Source organism: Gasterosteus aculeatus, chromosome 2, assembly GCF_964276395.1.
Source record: "Gasterosteus aculeatus chromosome 2, fGasAcu3.hap1.1, whole genome shotgun sequence".
NCBI lineage: Eukaryota > Metazoa > Chordata > Actinopteri > Perciformes > Gasterosteidae > Gasterosteus > Gasterosteus aculeatus.
In genome coordinates this window covers 18,476,342-18,490,483 of record NC_135689.1, presented here as the reverse complement: position 1 = coordinate 18,490,483, position 14,142 = coordinate 18,476,342, and the positions used below count along the sequence as shown (strand labels likewise).

Below are 14,142 nucleotides of genomic sequence, written 5' to 3'. Positions count from 1 at the left end.
TTAAGTAAAGCACTGCGAGCCAATGCCCTGGTCACAAGTGGTAATTATTCACTAGCGTTGTCACGAGAGGAGCTACCTTGACACTGCACCTGCGGGTCTCCCCAGTGGAACTGCTCACACTCGGTGCACTGTCTACCTCCAAAGCCCGGCTGACAGTGGCAGTGTCCTGTGAACTGTCGAACGCAGCCCGGGAACAAAGAAAGACATATAAAAAACCATCAGGCAAATGAGAACATACCACAGTGGCCTCCCTTCCTGGCCCTTCGGAGGACTCACCATATTGCAGTGACTCCCCAGGGCGTGTTGAAGGTCGCAGCCGCAGGGCTCACAGCCTCGGCCCTGGCCATAGTTCCAGTGGTTCGGAGCACACTCGTCGCAGTTGTGGCCAGCCACGTTTTCCCTGCAAGTGCAGGCTCCCGTCTGCCGGTCACAGTGACACTGTCCGTCGCTGCAGTCGGACTGGACGGTGCCGGCGGTCACACAGGTGCAGCCTAGAGGGAGAGAACCCAGTTTGTCACATATGGCACACACGGTTTCGTTATTTCTGACCCGGTTTCAGGAACCTTCCTGGCATTCGAGTTGCCAGCCTCTCGGACCATACGATCAGGCTGTTTGAGATCTGCTGCTCCGGGCGGACGAGAGCAGGTGGAGCAGCAGGGGGCCTTAAAATAATTAATAGGAAGTTACTTCCTGTTAGATCCGATCTGTCAGGTGTGTGGAAACAAGCATGTAAGTGTTTTTTACTCTATATGTTTTTGTCTGCCTGAGTAAATGTTATATTATTGTTATTGTGTTATATTATTGTTCTAAATATTCAACCTTCATCAAACAATATGAAAATAATAGCTTACAATCTGACGGTATTACGACTACACAGAAGTATAGTTTCTTTCAAAAAAACGTTGAATTTGAAGGAAAAAAAAGCAATTAACGCTCTTTGGTCGGACTACAGTGTATATTTGTTGTCATATATAAATATGTGTGTCGCAGCACACACACATAAACAAGAGGATAATGGTTACATCACTCACGTCTGCAGTCGTGGCCCAAAGCGTTGCCATAGTAACCATGTTGACAATGGTCACAGGACGGACCGTCGGTGTGGTACTGGCACTTGAGGCATTGGCCGGTCCTGGGGTCACATGACTCCGGATCCTGGGTGTCGATGTTGCCGTTGCAGTTGCACGGGAGGCACTGCCCACCGGGTTGATCTGGGTTACCATAGTGACCAGGGGCGCACTGGTCACAGCGGGGCCCTAGGGGAGAAAAGGGCCCGTCAGCCTGCAGCATAGATGAACAGTACGTCAAAAAGTACGTTACTGCACTGTCGTAGCTCACCAGTGTAGCCTTGTCTGCAGTTGCAGATGATCTGGTTGGAGGTGTCGTCAGCTTGACAGGAATCGGCGTTGAAGTGGTCCGAGCCGGGGTTACCGGGACAGGGGCAGGGTCGACAGTGCTCCCCTGAACCCAGCACCGGGTTCCCGAAGAACCCATCCACGCAACTGTGATGGATATGAGAGGCGTTCACCGACAGTCAGTCCGACAACCACCGAGGGGCGGAGTAAAGTCAAGTCCGACACGGAGCGACCCCCTACCGTTCACACAGGTGTCCTGCCGTGTAGTCCCTGCAGTCCCTGCACTCCCCGGTGCGGGGGTCACAGGTGTCGGCGTGGCCGTTACACTGGCAGGGGCCGCAGCTGGGGAAGCCCCACTGGCCTGGTTGGCAGTCCGAGCACTGCCGCCCGGTGGCTCCCGGCCTGCACTGGCACTGGCCTGAAGCCGGGTCACACTGGCGGCTCGCTGAGCCCTCGGAGTGGCAGTCACAGGCTGAACAGGAGGAGGCATTTCAAGGGTTCATTCAGTGTTTCTTCTATTGCTGGGAACATTCAGTGATGTCACAGTTTCTTCTTGCGGAGGGACATGAACAATGTGGTCACTTCACCACTGACCTTATTTTCGGATAAATGGCGTCGGTCATGTGACAGACTGAGCAGAGGGCAGACTCACCAGTGCATCCCTTCACTCCGAAGCCGTAGGTTCCCGGGGCACACTGGTCACAGCGGCGACCCATCACGTTGGCTTTACAACGACACTGACCTCCCACCTTTTCACACTCGCCGCTGAGCGAGCCCTGAGGGTCACACTGACAGGCTGCACGCGGTGAATAAAAACCAGAGAGAGAGAGAAAACGTGGTTGTGATTTTGAAATGTCAGTGGGTTCCAACGCGTCCATTTTTTCGTATCTACTCACGCAGAGCGCCATCGTGAATGATGGAGGAAATACTACAGATGAGTTTGGAGCACATCTCCGCCAGGGCGGGCATCGGCGTGATCATAAAGGAATCCAGACACATGTATCGAATCATCTCCTCCCGCCGCTGCTCCGCCTCCGGCTCGGGACCTTGGAGACCGGGGAGCTCGGTGTATTTGGGGATCAGAACCAGCTATTGGAGAGGGGAAAAGGAGGAAAGGCTTAAACTCTAGATATAGAATATCACAGTGATTCATATTGACGGGGATTCATGGTAAATTAAGGGAGGAGAGATAAAAGCTGCACAAGCGAAATCTCGTTTCTACAAAGAAATTACTTTTTAAAAGTGAGGAATTTCTATTACAAAAACATCATTCAGTTCATCACATCATGTGTAGATTAGGACTCATACATTTATGTAAAAGCAGCATAGAACTGCTGTAGTTGGTTAAACTGTTTTATTTCATTAGACAATTGAGGATTCTTTTCATTATAGATTCATCTGATGATCATTTTCTCCAGGGACCAAAGGAAAATCCTTAAACAAGATCCCACACAATTAAAATCCCCAAAACAAATATTTTATATTGTTACCACAGAAGCAAAAAATAAAAGTTTTACACAAAGAATGACTTTCAATAATTGCCTACCCAACTGAGGTGTAGATATTGTTGGTGAAGCTGATACTCTCTGTATGTTCCGTATGCATGAAGACTAACTTAAGTAACTGGTGAATTATTGTAGTATAAAAAATAAAAAAGTAGTAAGTATATTTCTCTGAAATGTAGCAGAGTATAAGTATAAGTATAAAGTATAAATATTTAGGATAAAGTATCCTAAAAAGACTCAAGGAAGTGCCCCCTATTTGTACTTAAGTTCTCTAGTAAATGCACTTGGTTACATTCCACCACTCCTACAGCCTTGCAAGCAGACCTGGAGGTGGACGATGAGACTGCAGGCTGACAGTTAGCTCACCGAGTCGATGAGGATGAAGGCGGTGAGGTGTCGGTGTGTGACGCCGTGGCGCTGGAACCTGATCGCAACCACGTAGCGATTACTGGGCTCGAAACAGAAAGGCCGGGGCATCTGGATGTACCTGGATAAACATGACGCACACAAAAACACTTGAATGCATCAGCACTCGTTCTGGTCAAAGTCTACGGTGATCACGGGGCTTATGAAGGCAAGAGCACTGGATATCGTGCGCTGGTGTCTATTGAGTTTTGGTTTATGCAAAAGTATCACAAACAAACAAAGAAATGGAATTAAAATGATGCCACGACCGAGTGAATCCTGGAATTAGGAGGCAGGCAAGCAAGACTTGGTCCAGGTTATTTGTAAAAAGGAAGGTCCCTGATACACGTCTCATTAAACAACAAAACAAAAACCTAGTTCATGTGCCCTCAGATACATGGATGTTCCACCATTTTCCCCCCCAACAGTCAATGTCCTCCACCTTCATAGCGCCGTCAATCAACCCGCCCCGGGTTGCAGCATGTACACAGGTGACACCTATTATGACACTCTCCCCCCCCCGTATACCCGGTCCAACCCGATGATGTCACTGCTGACATTATCGCCTGCACAAACACTAGGCCTCACTGGCTGCCCTCCCCTGTAGGCTCCAGCACACCTGCCGAGCATGGCAAGGATCCAACACACACACCAACATGAGGACAAAGGTGAGTTGTCACCCACTTTGTCCCAAATGAAGCAAACACAGAAGCAAAAATCTGAAATATATATAAATATGTTAACAGAAACGCAGTAAACGCTACATTTATCTGAAAGCAGCCGCTGTCCACCCTCTACCTGCCTCTAGCTCCGCCCCCCTCTGTCTGTGTGTTGGGCTCACTTGGCTAATTCGCTTTGGCTGGTGGACCAACCAAAGAAGGGGACGGAAGGCCCGCCACGGTCCGCTGAGACCAAGATCCGGGACGGATCTGACCTCTTAGTTCCAGATCAGTTCAGCCTCTGAAAAGCTGTTTTCTCTCTGGATCCTTATTTCTGCTTCCTCAATTTCAACAATTTAGAGAATTGTTAACACTTAATCTGATCTGCAGTAATCTGTCTGATGTGTTGACTATTTCAGCAGGACATTAAGCTTTTCACATCAGAATATCAACGTGGCGTAAATAAGGTGCAGTCAAGATTTCAGGCTTTTAATGGTCTTACTGTTCGAGGTGGGGCATTTCCATGGTAATTAAGAGGGACTTATGTGGTATATTAAATTAAATTGTGGTGCAGTGTTACTCTCAAGAAGGATTTCATTCTGTACAATTCAGTGAACCCAGACCAGGTGTTTGAGGTTGGATATACGGCCGGCTATGACAGGTCTCGCTGTAATCAGGAAACCCAGCCGCCTCCTTCCTTTGCACATCGCTGTCGTAAATTCTTACACAGGCGTTCTGGTATGTTTGCCCTCCCATCGCTGCATCAATGGCAGCAAACACAAATACAGGCCCAACTCGTACGAGCCACGGCACGTTCAAGCCACAACAATATAATGATGCAATTCTTCCTGAGTAATGAAACAACACTAACTCTATCAACGCTTGGGCTACTTTGACAAACCCTATCCTTCCCTCTCCTGCACACACATACACACACACACACACACACACACACACACACACGCGCACACTTTTGATACCTGTTCCGGTGAGGCAGCGTCACCGTGTAGAGCTGTTCAGTTGGCAGAAGGTTCCCACACCGGAGGCTGGACGGCAGCTGTACGGATGTAATACTCACTATGGCCTCCCAGTCCTCTGTGGACTATACACAAACACACACACACACACACACACACACACACGCGCCTTAGTTAAGGTTACTGTCTTAGGAGAAAAGAGATTTTAGTGCAGCTTGCAGGTCGGGGCGCTCACACACCTCCGGCTCGTAGCGAATCATGATGTCGTACTCCATGGCGTACGGGATGTTGTCGATGGTCAGCACCAGGCCGGCACCGTCTTTGACGCGGGCGAAGCCGGGTCCGGTCCACGTCACCATGTGGCTGGGGGTGTGCTCTCTGTGAACGGTCCTCACATCCGGCTAAGAGAGAAAGAAAGAGTTCCTTTATCCACCGGTTATTGGCAGGTGTGTTCTCTCCATTAGAGGCTTGTGGAGGAGGAGCGTCTAATCACATTCATGAGGACAGAGCTACTTTTAGAAGGGAAAATGCAAGTTCAATCATACGGTTGGATTATTAAGTTTTGTTTAAAGATCATTACTCTTTTGTCCATGACATAAACATTTTGGATCCAGGTGTGTGAATGTGTTCTGCACTATATTTACTGCAGTAACTAGCAACAATGTGATAGTGTTTCTTCATTTGTGATTCGTAGAATTAGATCAGTGAAAACTTACCAACCCACACTTCTGCACACTCTTTTCAACCCGTTCTCTAAGCTAATAACCTTTTTGGTCAAACTATAAATACAAACAAGCATCCTACCGTCTGTTGAAGCTGGCGGATCCGTCTCAGTGCTGCCCGATGCTGCTGCGAGTTGCGATGGTGACGGCGCTGCCTCCTCAGCTGGTTGGTCAGGTGCTGAACACAGTCAGTCTCTGCCTGAGGACGAACTTTGCCCTGAGAGGAGACAACAGAAGAGAAGAAGATGTGAGCGGAGAGGAAACACAAAGAGAGGAGACGACAGGAGGAGGAGAGGATGGGAGAAGAGATGAAACAAGAGGATAGGAGACGGGAGGAGGAGAGGATGGGAGAAGAGATGAAACAAGAGGAGAGGAGACAGGAGGAGGAGAGGATGGGAGAAGAGATGAAACAAGAGGATAGGAGACGGGAGGAGGAGAGGATGGGAGAAGAGATGAAACAAGAGGAGAGGAGACAGGAGGAGAGGATGGGAGAAGAGATGAAACAAGAGGAGAGGAGACAGGAGGAGAGGATGGGAGAAGAGATGAAACAAGAGGAGAGGAGACAGGAGGAGGAGAGGATGGGAGAAGAGATGAAACAAGAGGATAGGAGACGGGAGGAGGAGAGGGTGGGAGAAGAGATGAAACAAGAGGAGAGGAGACAGGAGGAGGAGAGGATGGGAGAAGAGATGAAACAAGAGGATAGGAGACAGGAGGAGGAGAGGATGGGAGAAGAGATGAAACAAGAGGATAGGAGACGGGAGGAGGAGAGGATGGGAGAAGAGATGAAACAAGAGGATAGGAGACGGGAGGAGGAGAGGATGGGAGAAGAGATGAAACAAGAGGAGAGGAGACAGGAGGAGGAGAGGATGGGAGAAGAGATGAAACAAGAAAAGAAGACGTCAAGAGAGAGAATAGAAGAGGAGATGCAGAGCAGAAGGGGGGGGGTCACTGGAGAGGACAGGAAACAAGAGGTAAAGCGTCAATAGGAGAGCAGAGGACAGGAGAGGAGAGAAGACGACTGGACTATAGGAGATGACAGGATGGGAGAGGAGAAGTGAGGGCACGGGAGGAGCGGAAAGAGTATAAGAGGTGACAAGATAGGAAAGGAGAGGAAAGGGGAAGAGAGGAAACAAGGGAAGAGGAGACCACCCTTTTAACAGCATCACTTGTTCATCCTGCCCAGCGTTGTCATTCTACAAAGCGGAAACGACACAGTGCACAACGAGCCGCGCTGTTTCAAACCCTCCGGAGCGTGACGGCGGGCCACAAAGACAGCGAGGCTGAAAGTGTGTTCTTCTGCGTGTGTGTCGCGCTTGTTAGCGAGGCTGTGTGCTGCGCGGCAGTAACTAGTTTGGACAGTTTGGTATCTGTGCCACCGTCTGGTGTTTTTTTCTGGGTCACTTCCGCCATGGAGCTCGAACTATGCACAGAAACAGAAAGGATTTGTCCTGCATCTGTGCGGTACAACTCGTTTCTAATGAGCGACAGTTAAAACATTCAATCGTTGAGCCTCGCATGTCGCCCACTATCTGCCATTTCCTGCTCGTGACGTTCTGAAGTTGATTGTTTCCCCCCCACATTCCTGCAGCCTGAACAATGTGCAGGCGGACGGTCTGGGCTTGCCCGAACGGCTGAATGAGGGAGAGGGGGAACTGGGGGTGAGAGGGGGTTATCCTTAACAGTGGAGAGGGTGGAGGTGGGCGGATGGCGCTGCAGGAGATGGTAAACTGACAGAGGGAGTAAAGAATGGGAGAAAGCGAGGCGGTCAGGGACTAATCAGTAGTGATCCTCGGATGAGGGCCGGGGAGGATAATTCTGTGTTGTATCCATACGGAATAACTCTGATTGCACAATGGTTTGCTCATACAAAACCTAATAAAATAAAACAATTTAACAAAAAAGAACATTTGGCAAAACGGGTGGGTACCTAATATTAAAGGATTAGATTGATTTAAACACTACAGCGGAATTTATCTACTTTGGAACTCCTTGACATTGTTTTTGGAAGCATTTGGGTGGTTTCCATTGCCCCCGGTACCGGCGCCCTCACCGGCAGCGCGGGGTCACTGGGGGAGTGTCCGGTGGCGTCTTCCGCCTCGTATTTGTAGTAGTCCAGCGGTGCGCAGAAATACCCGGGCTGGACCTCTGAGCACTGTCGGCCAATCAGATGCCTCCTGCAGTCACACTGGCCGTTCTCCATCATGCACCTGGAGTGAGAGACGGAGCACATTTTAGACTTCTAAACACGTCTCTTACTCAAAAACACATAGAGGTATAGTATTTAAAAGATCCATACCTGTTGTTGACGGCTCCACCAAAGTCGCAGTCACATGGTCTGCAGCCGGCCAAGTCGTTACTCAGCCCCCAGTATTCAGGCTACATGGAGGGAAATACATGTTACACTCTAGAAAACTGAGCTTTGACTTTGTAGCAACTGGTGATAATTCAATATGATAATTTTTCCTCATTTAATAGAATCATAATGCTGATTAATAATGATCTTGTCTGGTAATAGAGGTAATAACTTGCTCCCACAAATTCAGAATGAGAAAATCTGATCCACGTCCGTTAAATCAAACTATTGTCTTGATTTGATTCCTCTTTATTAGTGTCAACGTGGTCAGTGTACAGCTTGAAACATATTTATTTTTGTTCATTTTGCACAAAAGCTCATAATTAACTGAGAAAATACCCTTTACTATGGGGTTATCATTTACCGACTCTTTATTTATGGAACTAACAGCCAAACTGCCTCACTCTGTCAGGTCTGGTGACAATTGGGAAAGCAAATTTACATCAACTTGTATGATCTTTTGTTCTGAAGCTACGTAGCTGCGGATCGCTATAAGATGAACAGTCACTAACCAGACACTGGTTGCAGTGGCGACCGGTGACGTATCTTTTGCAGGAGCAGTCTCCACTGATCTGGTCGCAAGGAGCCCCCATCAGGATGATGCCGCGAGGGTTACAGTTGCAGGCTGATGAGACACACACACACACACACACAGAAATAGATTAGGAAGTGGCTAACACACTACTTCCAGATCTTAATGCAGATCATGTGTTTTTTTATCTTAAAAAACACAGTGAATCCATTTTCAGCACTGCAGCGACGGACAAACAGACGGGACGTACGCTGGCAGCCCAGCGGGTCGTTCTGGCTCAGTCCGTAATAACCCTCCTTGCAGTCGTCGCAGCGCTCTCCTTTGACGTGGGCTTTGCAGCGACACTGGCCAGCGATCATCCCCATGTCCAGGTCGGTGTGACTGTCACACACCCCCCCTTCCTGGGATCCGACAGGATCGCAGTCACAGGCTGGAGGTCATGGGTCGCAGGGAGTTAAGGGAAAGAAGGGCATACGTGTCAACGGAAAACGTTTAGGAGACAGACGAGATATCCATAAAAATCTGCACTCAACTGGCTGCACCTTCAGGTTCAGGTATTTGTATTCATTTTAAAGTGTGAAACTGGTGTGAACTCAACTCACTGGCTGCAGATGAGTGACATTTATTGCAAATCTACATTCACATAATGTGAAACGTTTTGTTGAGAAGAGCAAGACTCACCAACACAGACTCGCGGGTCCCTGATGTCCCTGATCTGATCTTGGTAGTAGAAGGGTTTGCACGTCTCGCAGTTGCGTCCGATGGTGTTGTGCTGACAGTCGTCACACACCCCTCCGCTGAGGTTGCCCGTGGCCAAATACACCGCCATGTCAAAGTGGCACTGGGACGAGTGGCCGTTACAGTTACACTCTGCAAAGACAAATGAACAAATAAAGCTTTTCTCTTCCTCCACACTTAAAAGTTATTTTTTCTGAAGGGGAGAATAGACATTATTACGTTATTACATTATCCGTAAGATTAATGTATGTCTGGAGGATTATAATATTTAAGTATTTAGAGAATCTCAAACGCAATTTTTAGAGCTTACTATATTGAATACACAAAGATATTTTAGAAGAGAATGTGTGTGTGTGTGTAAATAATCTTTGCAGGCGACAACAATCTTCATATGCATTCCTGAGTTCATGCTCACATCATGATGTTTAGGTGTATGTGGGTGTCTGTGAATGTTCCCACCTCTGCAGGTGTGAGGATTCTCCACCTCCGCTGGTCTCCACGGCAGGTCGTGGTGGAAACCCCGGCAGCGCTCACAGTTTAGGCCCTCTGTATTATGTTTGCACACACAGCGACCGTGAATCTGTGACGTGCAGAAAAGATTGATTGGCACGGAGGGTAACGAGGGCATCGTCAACACTAATTGCAATTGAAGAATTCTGGTGGGAGGCCGCCAGCTCACCATGTTGTTCTCCCGGACGTGCACCCCCGGCACCGGGGCGCACTCCGAGGCGTGTCCGTAGCAGAAGCAGCTCCCTCTCACCACCAGCTCATAGATGGCGTAGTAGTATTTCTGCAGGACGTCGAAGCGTCGGTCCAGCAGGTCGTCTCCCAGAGTGTTGAGCTTGGTGAAGTTGATCCGCAGGTTGGTGATGCGCAAAAGTTCTGTAAGGGCGAAAGATGTTTTAATTATGGTTGACTTGTGGAATTGACCCACTTTGTGGCAAAGGTGGGAATTCATTGGTAAGCATTTCCATTGGGGAAAAAAATACTAATAAATACATCATAAAACACTATTGTGTGCTGCTAATAACAGTGAACTTAGTCTCCACTGGCCTTGGATGTCCAAGCTGTAGGGGTCTTTCACATGAATGGCAGGGTCCAAAACCTTATAGATGACCTTGAATACAGAAGAGAATTTCACAATTAGATTTGTAGTGAAATGAACACATTTGCAATGGCAGATCTGAGCTGGAAAGAAATGAGGTGTATCGGCTTAAAGTAATATTTATGTTATTGTGAGCAAATCTGAGTCACATTCCCATGATCACTGCTTTCCTCTGTTATTTTAGGAACCTATTTACACTTTTGGTTGCGTGACCTTCATCTATTTTTCTAGTCAGACAGTTATCTTCTTATAATTGAAGGGAAGATTCTCCAGCGTTTATGTGGACGTCCAATCAGTAAGAGACCGTTTTCTAACACACAACATTTGGGCCTGTTTGTCACACACAGGCTAGAGGAAGTGACAGCGTTTGTATGGGATTGCACTTATAAAAACAGTAAACCTTTTTAGTTTTGAATGTTGTGACGGTGAACATGTGATTGTGTCCTGCCAGTCCGCCTGGCCTCCACCATCACAGCTACCAGCCCCTCCTCCACTTCTTACCTCTCCCTTGGTGGAGGGTTCGATGTCGGAGTAGCGCTCCTCGCAGATTATGTCGTTGATGTGGTGCAGTCCGTTGGCGGAGATGCCAGGAAAGGTCTTGGTGCAGTTCGAGGCAAAGTAGCGGTACGGGCGCCACGTGCGACCAAAATCAGCCGAGCGCTCGATGATCATGGCTGCAGGCCGGAACGTCTGCGGGCCGGAAGAGAGAAATCAGGCCCGATTCGCTTCGGCGGCACATGGTGCTTATATTTCACTAGGCTGTTCATTAGAGCCGTACGAACAGTAGGACAAAGAGTCAAAGTGTTCGTACCTTGAACTTCATGATGAGATGAGTGAAGTGGAATTCAGCCTCCAGGTTCAGTCGGATGCTGACGTCTTCCTTTCCTGTGGAGGAAACGTCCGTCACTCGGTGGCGTAACAACACCAACCATGGCTCTCTGCGCTTTTGTTGCCACTGTCATCGCGTGACTCACATGTTATGATCATTATGTTGCTAAATCCTTGAGAATGGTTCTTTAACATCAGGATTTAATTACAACAACATAACAAGACAAACATGTATACGTTATACAGAGCAATTAGGTGCACACACAAACACACACACACACACACACACACCATTGACAGACTGCCACCAGGTGTCTCCATGTTCGTCCATCAGGTAGATCACGTTTTCGATGCGATGGCTGTTTCTGTGGCGAGTGGGGTCGTGGCGATGTTGGGAGTTACACTCGAAGCACTTGTCTGACCCCTGTCCAGGCAAAAAATACACATTCAGTATTAAGGCAAGGCAAGGCAATTTTATTTGTATAGCGCTTTTCATACACAAGGCAGACTCAAAGTGCTTCACATCATAACATTTCATACAATAAAGTGAAAATAAAATGCAGGAATTAAAAGACAATTAAAAACAGCAAATAAAATTATAAATTAAAATCTTATTTAAATTGTTTAATTAAAGGCAGAGGTTAAAAGTGCAATGTAGGTCAAATTTAGCAGAAGGCGAAGCTGAACATAAAAGTTTTCAGTCTTGTTTTAAACGTGGTCAGAGTTGGGGCAAGTCTTAAATCTTCAGGAAGTTTATTCCAGCTAAAATTCCATTATTATTCCATTAAAACGAGAAGTTTCCAAACAGCTGCTGATGGCGAAAGCTTTGATTTATGATGAAAATACGAGTTCTGTCTCGTACACGTGATAACGAGGATTGTAAACTAAGAGATACTAACGTGGAAAAGTGGTTTAAACAATTCCGGCCCTCAGGACAAATGTACAGTGTCAGTCAAGCCGCTGTGATAAAAATGTTTCCTCAGACCAGGGATTTGATCCGGTAAGCCGAAATCATGCAGGGAATGTGTCCCTGTGTGTGAATGGGACTAAACAGCCAGGAAGCAAAGAGTAAAATAAGAGGAGGGAGCAAGAAGGGGCACATGAGAGGAAGACGGACAGTGGGGGAGATGGAGGTAAGTGTGAGGATGAAGATAAAGGGCGAAAAGAGTTGAGCAGCTCTGTGAGGCTGCACTGCAAGCAACAATGTCAACAAGCTCTTGATTAGCAGCTACATTGTTTAACATGTCACGCATGCTAACATGTGCTTTTTAGCCCTAAATAGCTGTGGCTGATGCAATTATCGTTAGTTTATTTGTGTCAGAACGAACCTGATGACGGCCTCAGTGCATGCAGTGCATCAGATAACCTGGGAGTCTACAGACCAACGTGACTGCAACTCAGGCAATTTGAGAGAGCTCAGAACAAATTTGAATTCGGCTTGAGAAGGGGGCAGACTCACGCTATTGTGATTGCACGCTTAAATCTGATACTGCTCTTACAAGTCTGTGCTTGTGCGATCTCTAATGTTGACCGAGCAGCACACAAATATCGCTTTGCGCTCTCTCAAGTCTTTTGTCGCCAACATGCTTCCATAACCTGAGAGAGAGAGGCGCAAAAAGGTTGTGCTGAGGCACCGGCATGAATGGATGGGGGAGATGAAGGGACAAATGAAGCGATTATGCCCTCAGCACTGAGGAAGAGGAAGAGCTCGAAAGACAGGGGGCATGGGAAAGATACAGGAATGTTGGGGGACTTGAATCTCGAGGGGTGTCGAGAGAGGGTTGTTCGGCAAAGGAAGGGGCAGGTAAGAGAAGTGGGTGCCCAGCGGCCCCTTTCAGGGGTGTAGGACAAAGAAGGGGTCCGGCAAAGAGGGTGAGGGCGATGCTGAGAGAGGGCAAAGGGGGGGGTGGGGGCTGCGTTCGAGAGGGCGCAAGGAGAGGGACCAGGGAGGGGGAAGGAGGGCTAAACTGGCAGATGAGGGTAACACAGAAACAGAGGATTCCAGGGCAGCAGCTCTTAATTAGGTTGTTGTCAAGGGTGATTAAGCCCCCAACAGCAACACGGCTGTAAAACAGACACTGAAAATAAATGCTCAAGTGTGCTAGCGGTGGACTTTGTGTGTATGGTGCGTGTGTGTGGGGGGGGCGGCATCCTGAATAGGTGAATGTGTGCGTTTTTTCCATGCAAGCTTGCCTTCTTCACGTACCCTCACTAATCCTGGAATGAATCTGTCCAATCCCTCATCCCAGGGACATTCCTTTCTACACAGTAGCACCCCCCCCTGAAGAGCCTTCGTGTCACAGCGATATTACAGTTTGCACTGCAGCTACAAGTCATTTACAGGATGAACATGGTTTTAGCTGATTTTAATGGAAGTTTTGCTTTGGCATCCTCCATTTTCATCATTGTACAGCGTGGAGCTCTCACGTGAATATTGGTCAATTCATTGGGTTTATGTTTCGGGAAGATGCATATATGTACATGCAGTAAAAGTCATTCAGCTCCATCCTGGGAGGGATCCTCCGCTGCCGTTCTCAAAAAGGCAAATTTGTAAGTTGCAATTTTGGGCATTTTTCTGGTTGAAGGAGAGCGTAGTTTCCATTTCAGTTGGTGTTTGGTACAAGCTCAGGGGGCTTTGAGACCCTCACACTGAGCTCGTATTTATCTCACATTAGTCAAGCCTGGTCAGCTCAGCTGAGGCTTTCTGCTCCAACAATGAACTCATGTTAGTCTGATGTTGATTTTAAAACACCTCTTTGTCACGCTGGTAGCCCCAAACTGCCTCACTCAGTTTGCTTTTCACCTCAGTTACAACTGTGAAATGGATATCACCCGGCCCATAATACCACCGTTATGTCAAAATGCTAAATGGGCATAAAAACTATGCAGCCTAAAAAACTATGACACATGATTGATGGGCTCCTGGATGTTGAAATGTTTGGTGTGGGCCCTCTAAAGTAGAT

General features: G+C 47.8%; 1 protein-coding gene across 3 annotated transcripts in view; it reads right to left on the bottom strand.

Annotated features, from left to right (window-relative positions):
- lamb2l (laminin, beta 2-like) overlaps window positions 1-14,142 on the bottom strand; it is a 43,591-nt gene that overhangs the window by 5,849 nt on the left and 23,600 nt on the right. For all 3 annotated transcript variants that reach the window (XM_040192543.2, XM_040192544.2, XM_040192542.2), the window contains exons 4-25: window positions 11,471-11,603; window positions 11,163-11,236; window positions 10,853-11,041; window positions 10,300-10,363; window positions 9,926-10,128; window positions 9,706-9,826; window positions 9,190-9,378; window positions 8,759-8,938; window positions 8,489-8,601; window positions 7,920-7,999; window positions 7,674-7,830; window positions 5,706-5,840; window positions 5,141-5,302; window positions 4,905-5,026; window positions 3,227-3,347; window positions 2,252-2,444; window positions 2,008-2,151; window positions 1,596-1,827; window positions 1,339-1,502; window positions 1,032-1,256; window positions 277-491; window positions 77-173 (exon numbers count right to left, since the gene is read on the bottom strand). In XM_040192543.2, coding sequence (XP_040048477.2) covers window positions 77-173; window positions 277-491; window positions 1,032-1,256; window positions 1,339-1,502; window positions 1,596-1,827; window positions 2,008-2,151; window positions 2,252-2,444; window positions 3,227-3,347; window positions 4,905-5,026; window positions 5,141-5,302; window positions 5,706-5,840; window positions 7,674-7,830; window positions 7,920-7,999; window positions 8,489-8,601; window positions 8,759-8,938; window positions 9,190-9,378; window positions 9,706-9,826; window positions 9,926-10,128; window positions 10,300-10,363; window positions 10,853-11,041; window positions 11,163-11,236; window positions 11,471-11,603 — 3,313 coding nt within the window. The remainder of the gene's footprint in view (window positions 1-76; window positions 174-276; window positions 492-1,031; window positions 1,257-1,338; window positions 1,503-1,595; window positions 1,828-2,007; window positions 2,152-2,251; window positions 2,445-3,226; window positions 3,348-4,904; window positions 5,027-5,140; window positions 5,303-5,705; window positions 5,841-7,673; window positions 7,831-7,919; window positions 8,000-8,488; window positions 8,602-8,758; window positions 8,939-9,189; window positions 9,379-9,705; window positions 9,827-9,925; window positions 10,129-10,299; window positions 10,364-10,852; window positions 11,042-11,162; window positions 11,237-11,470; window positions 11,604-14,142) is intronic.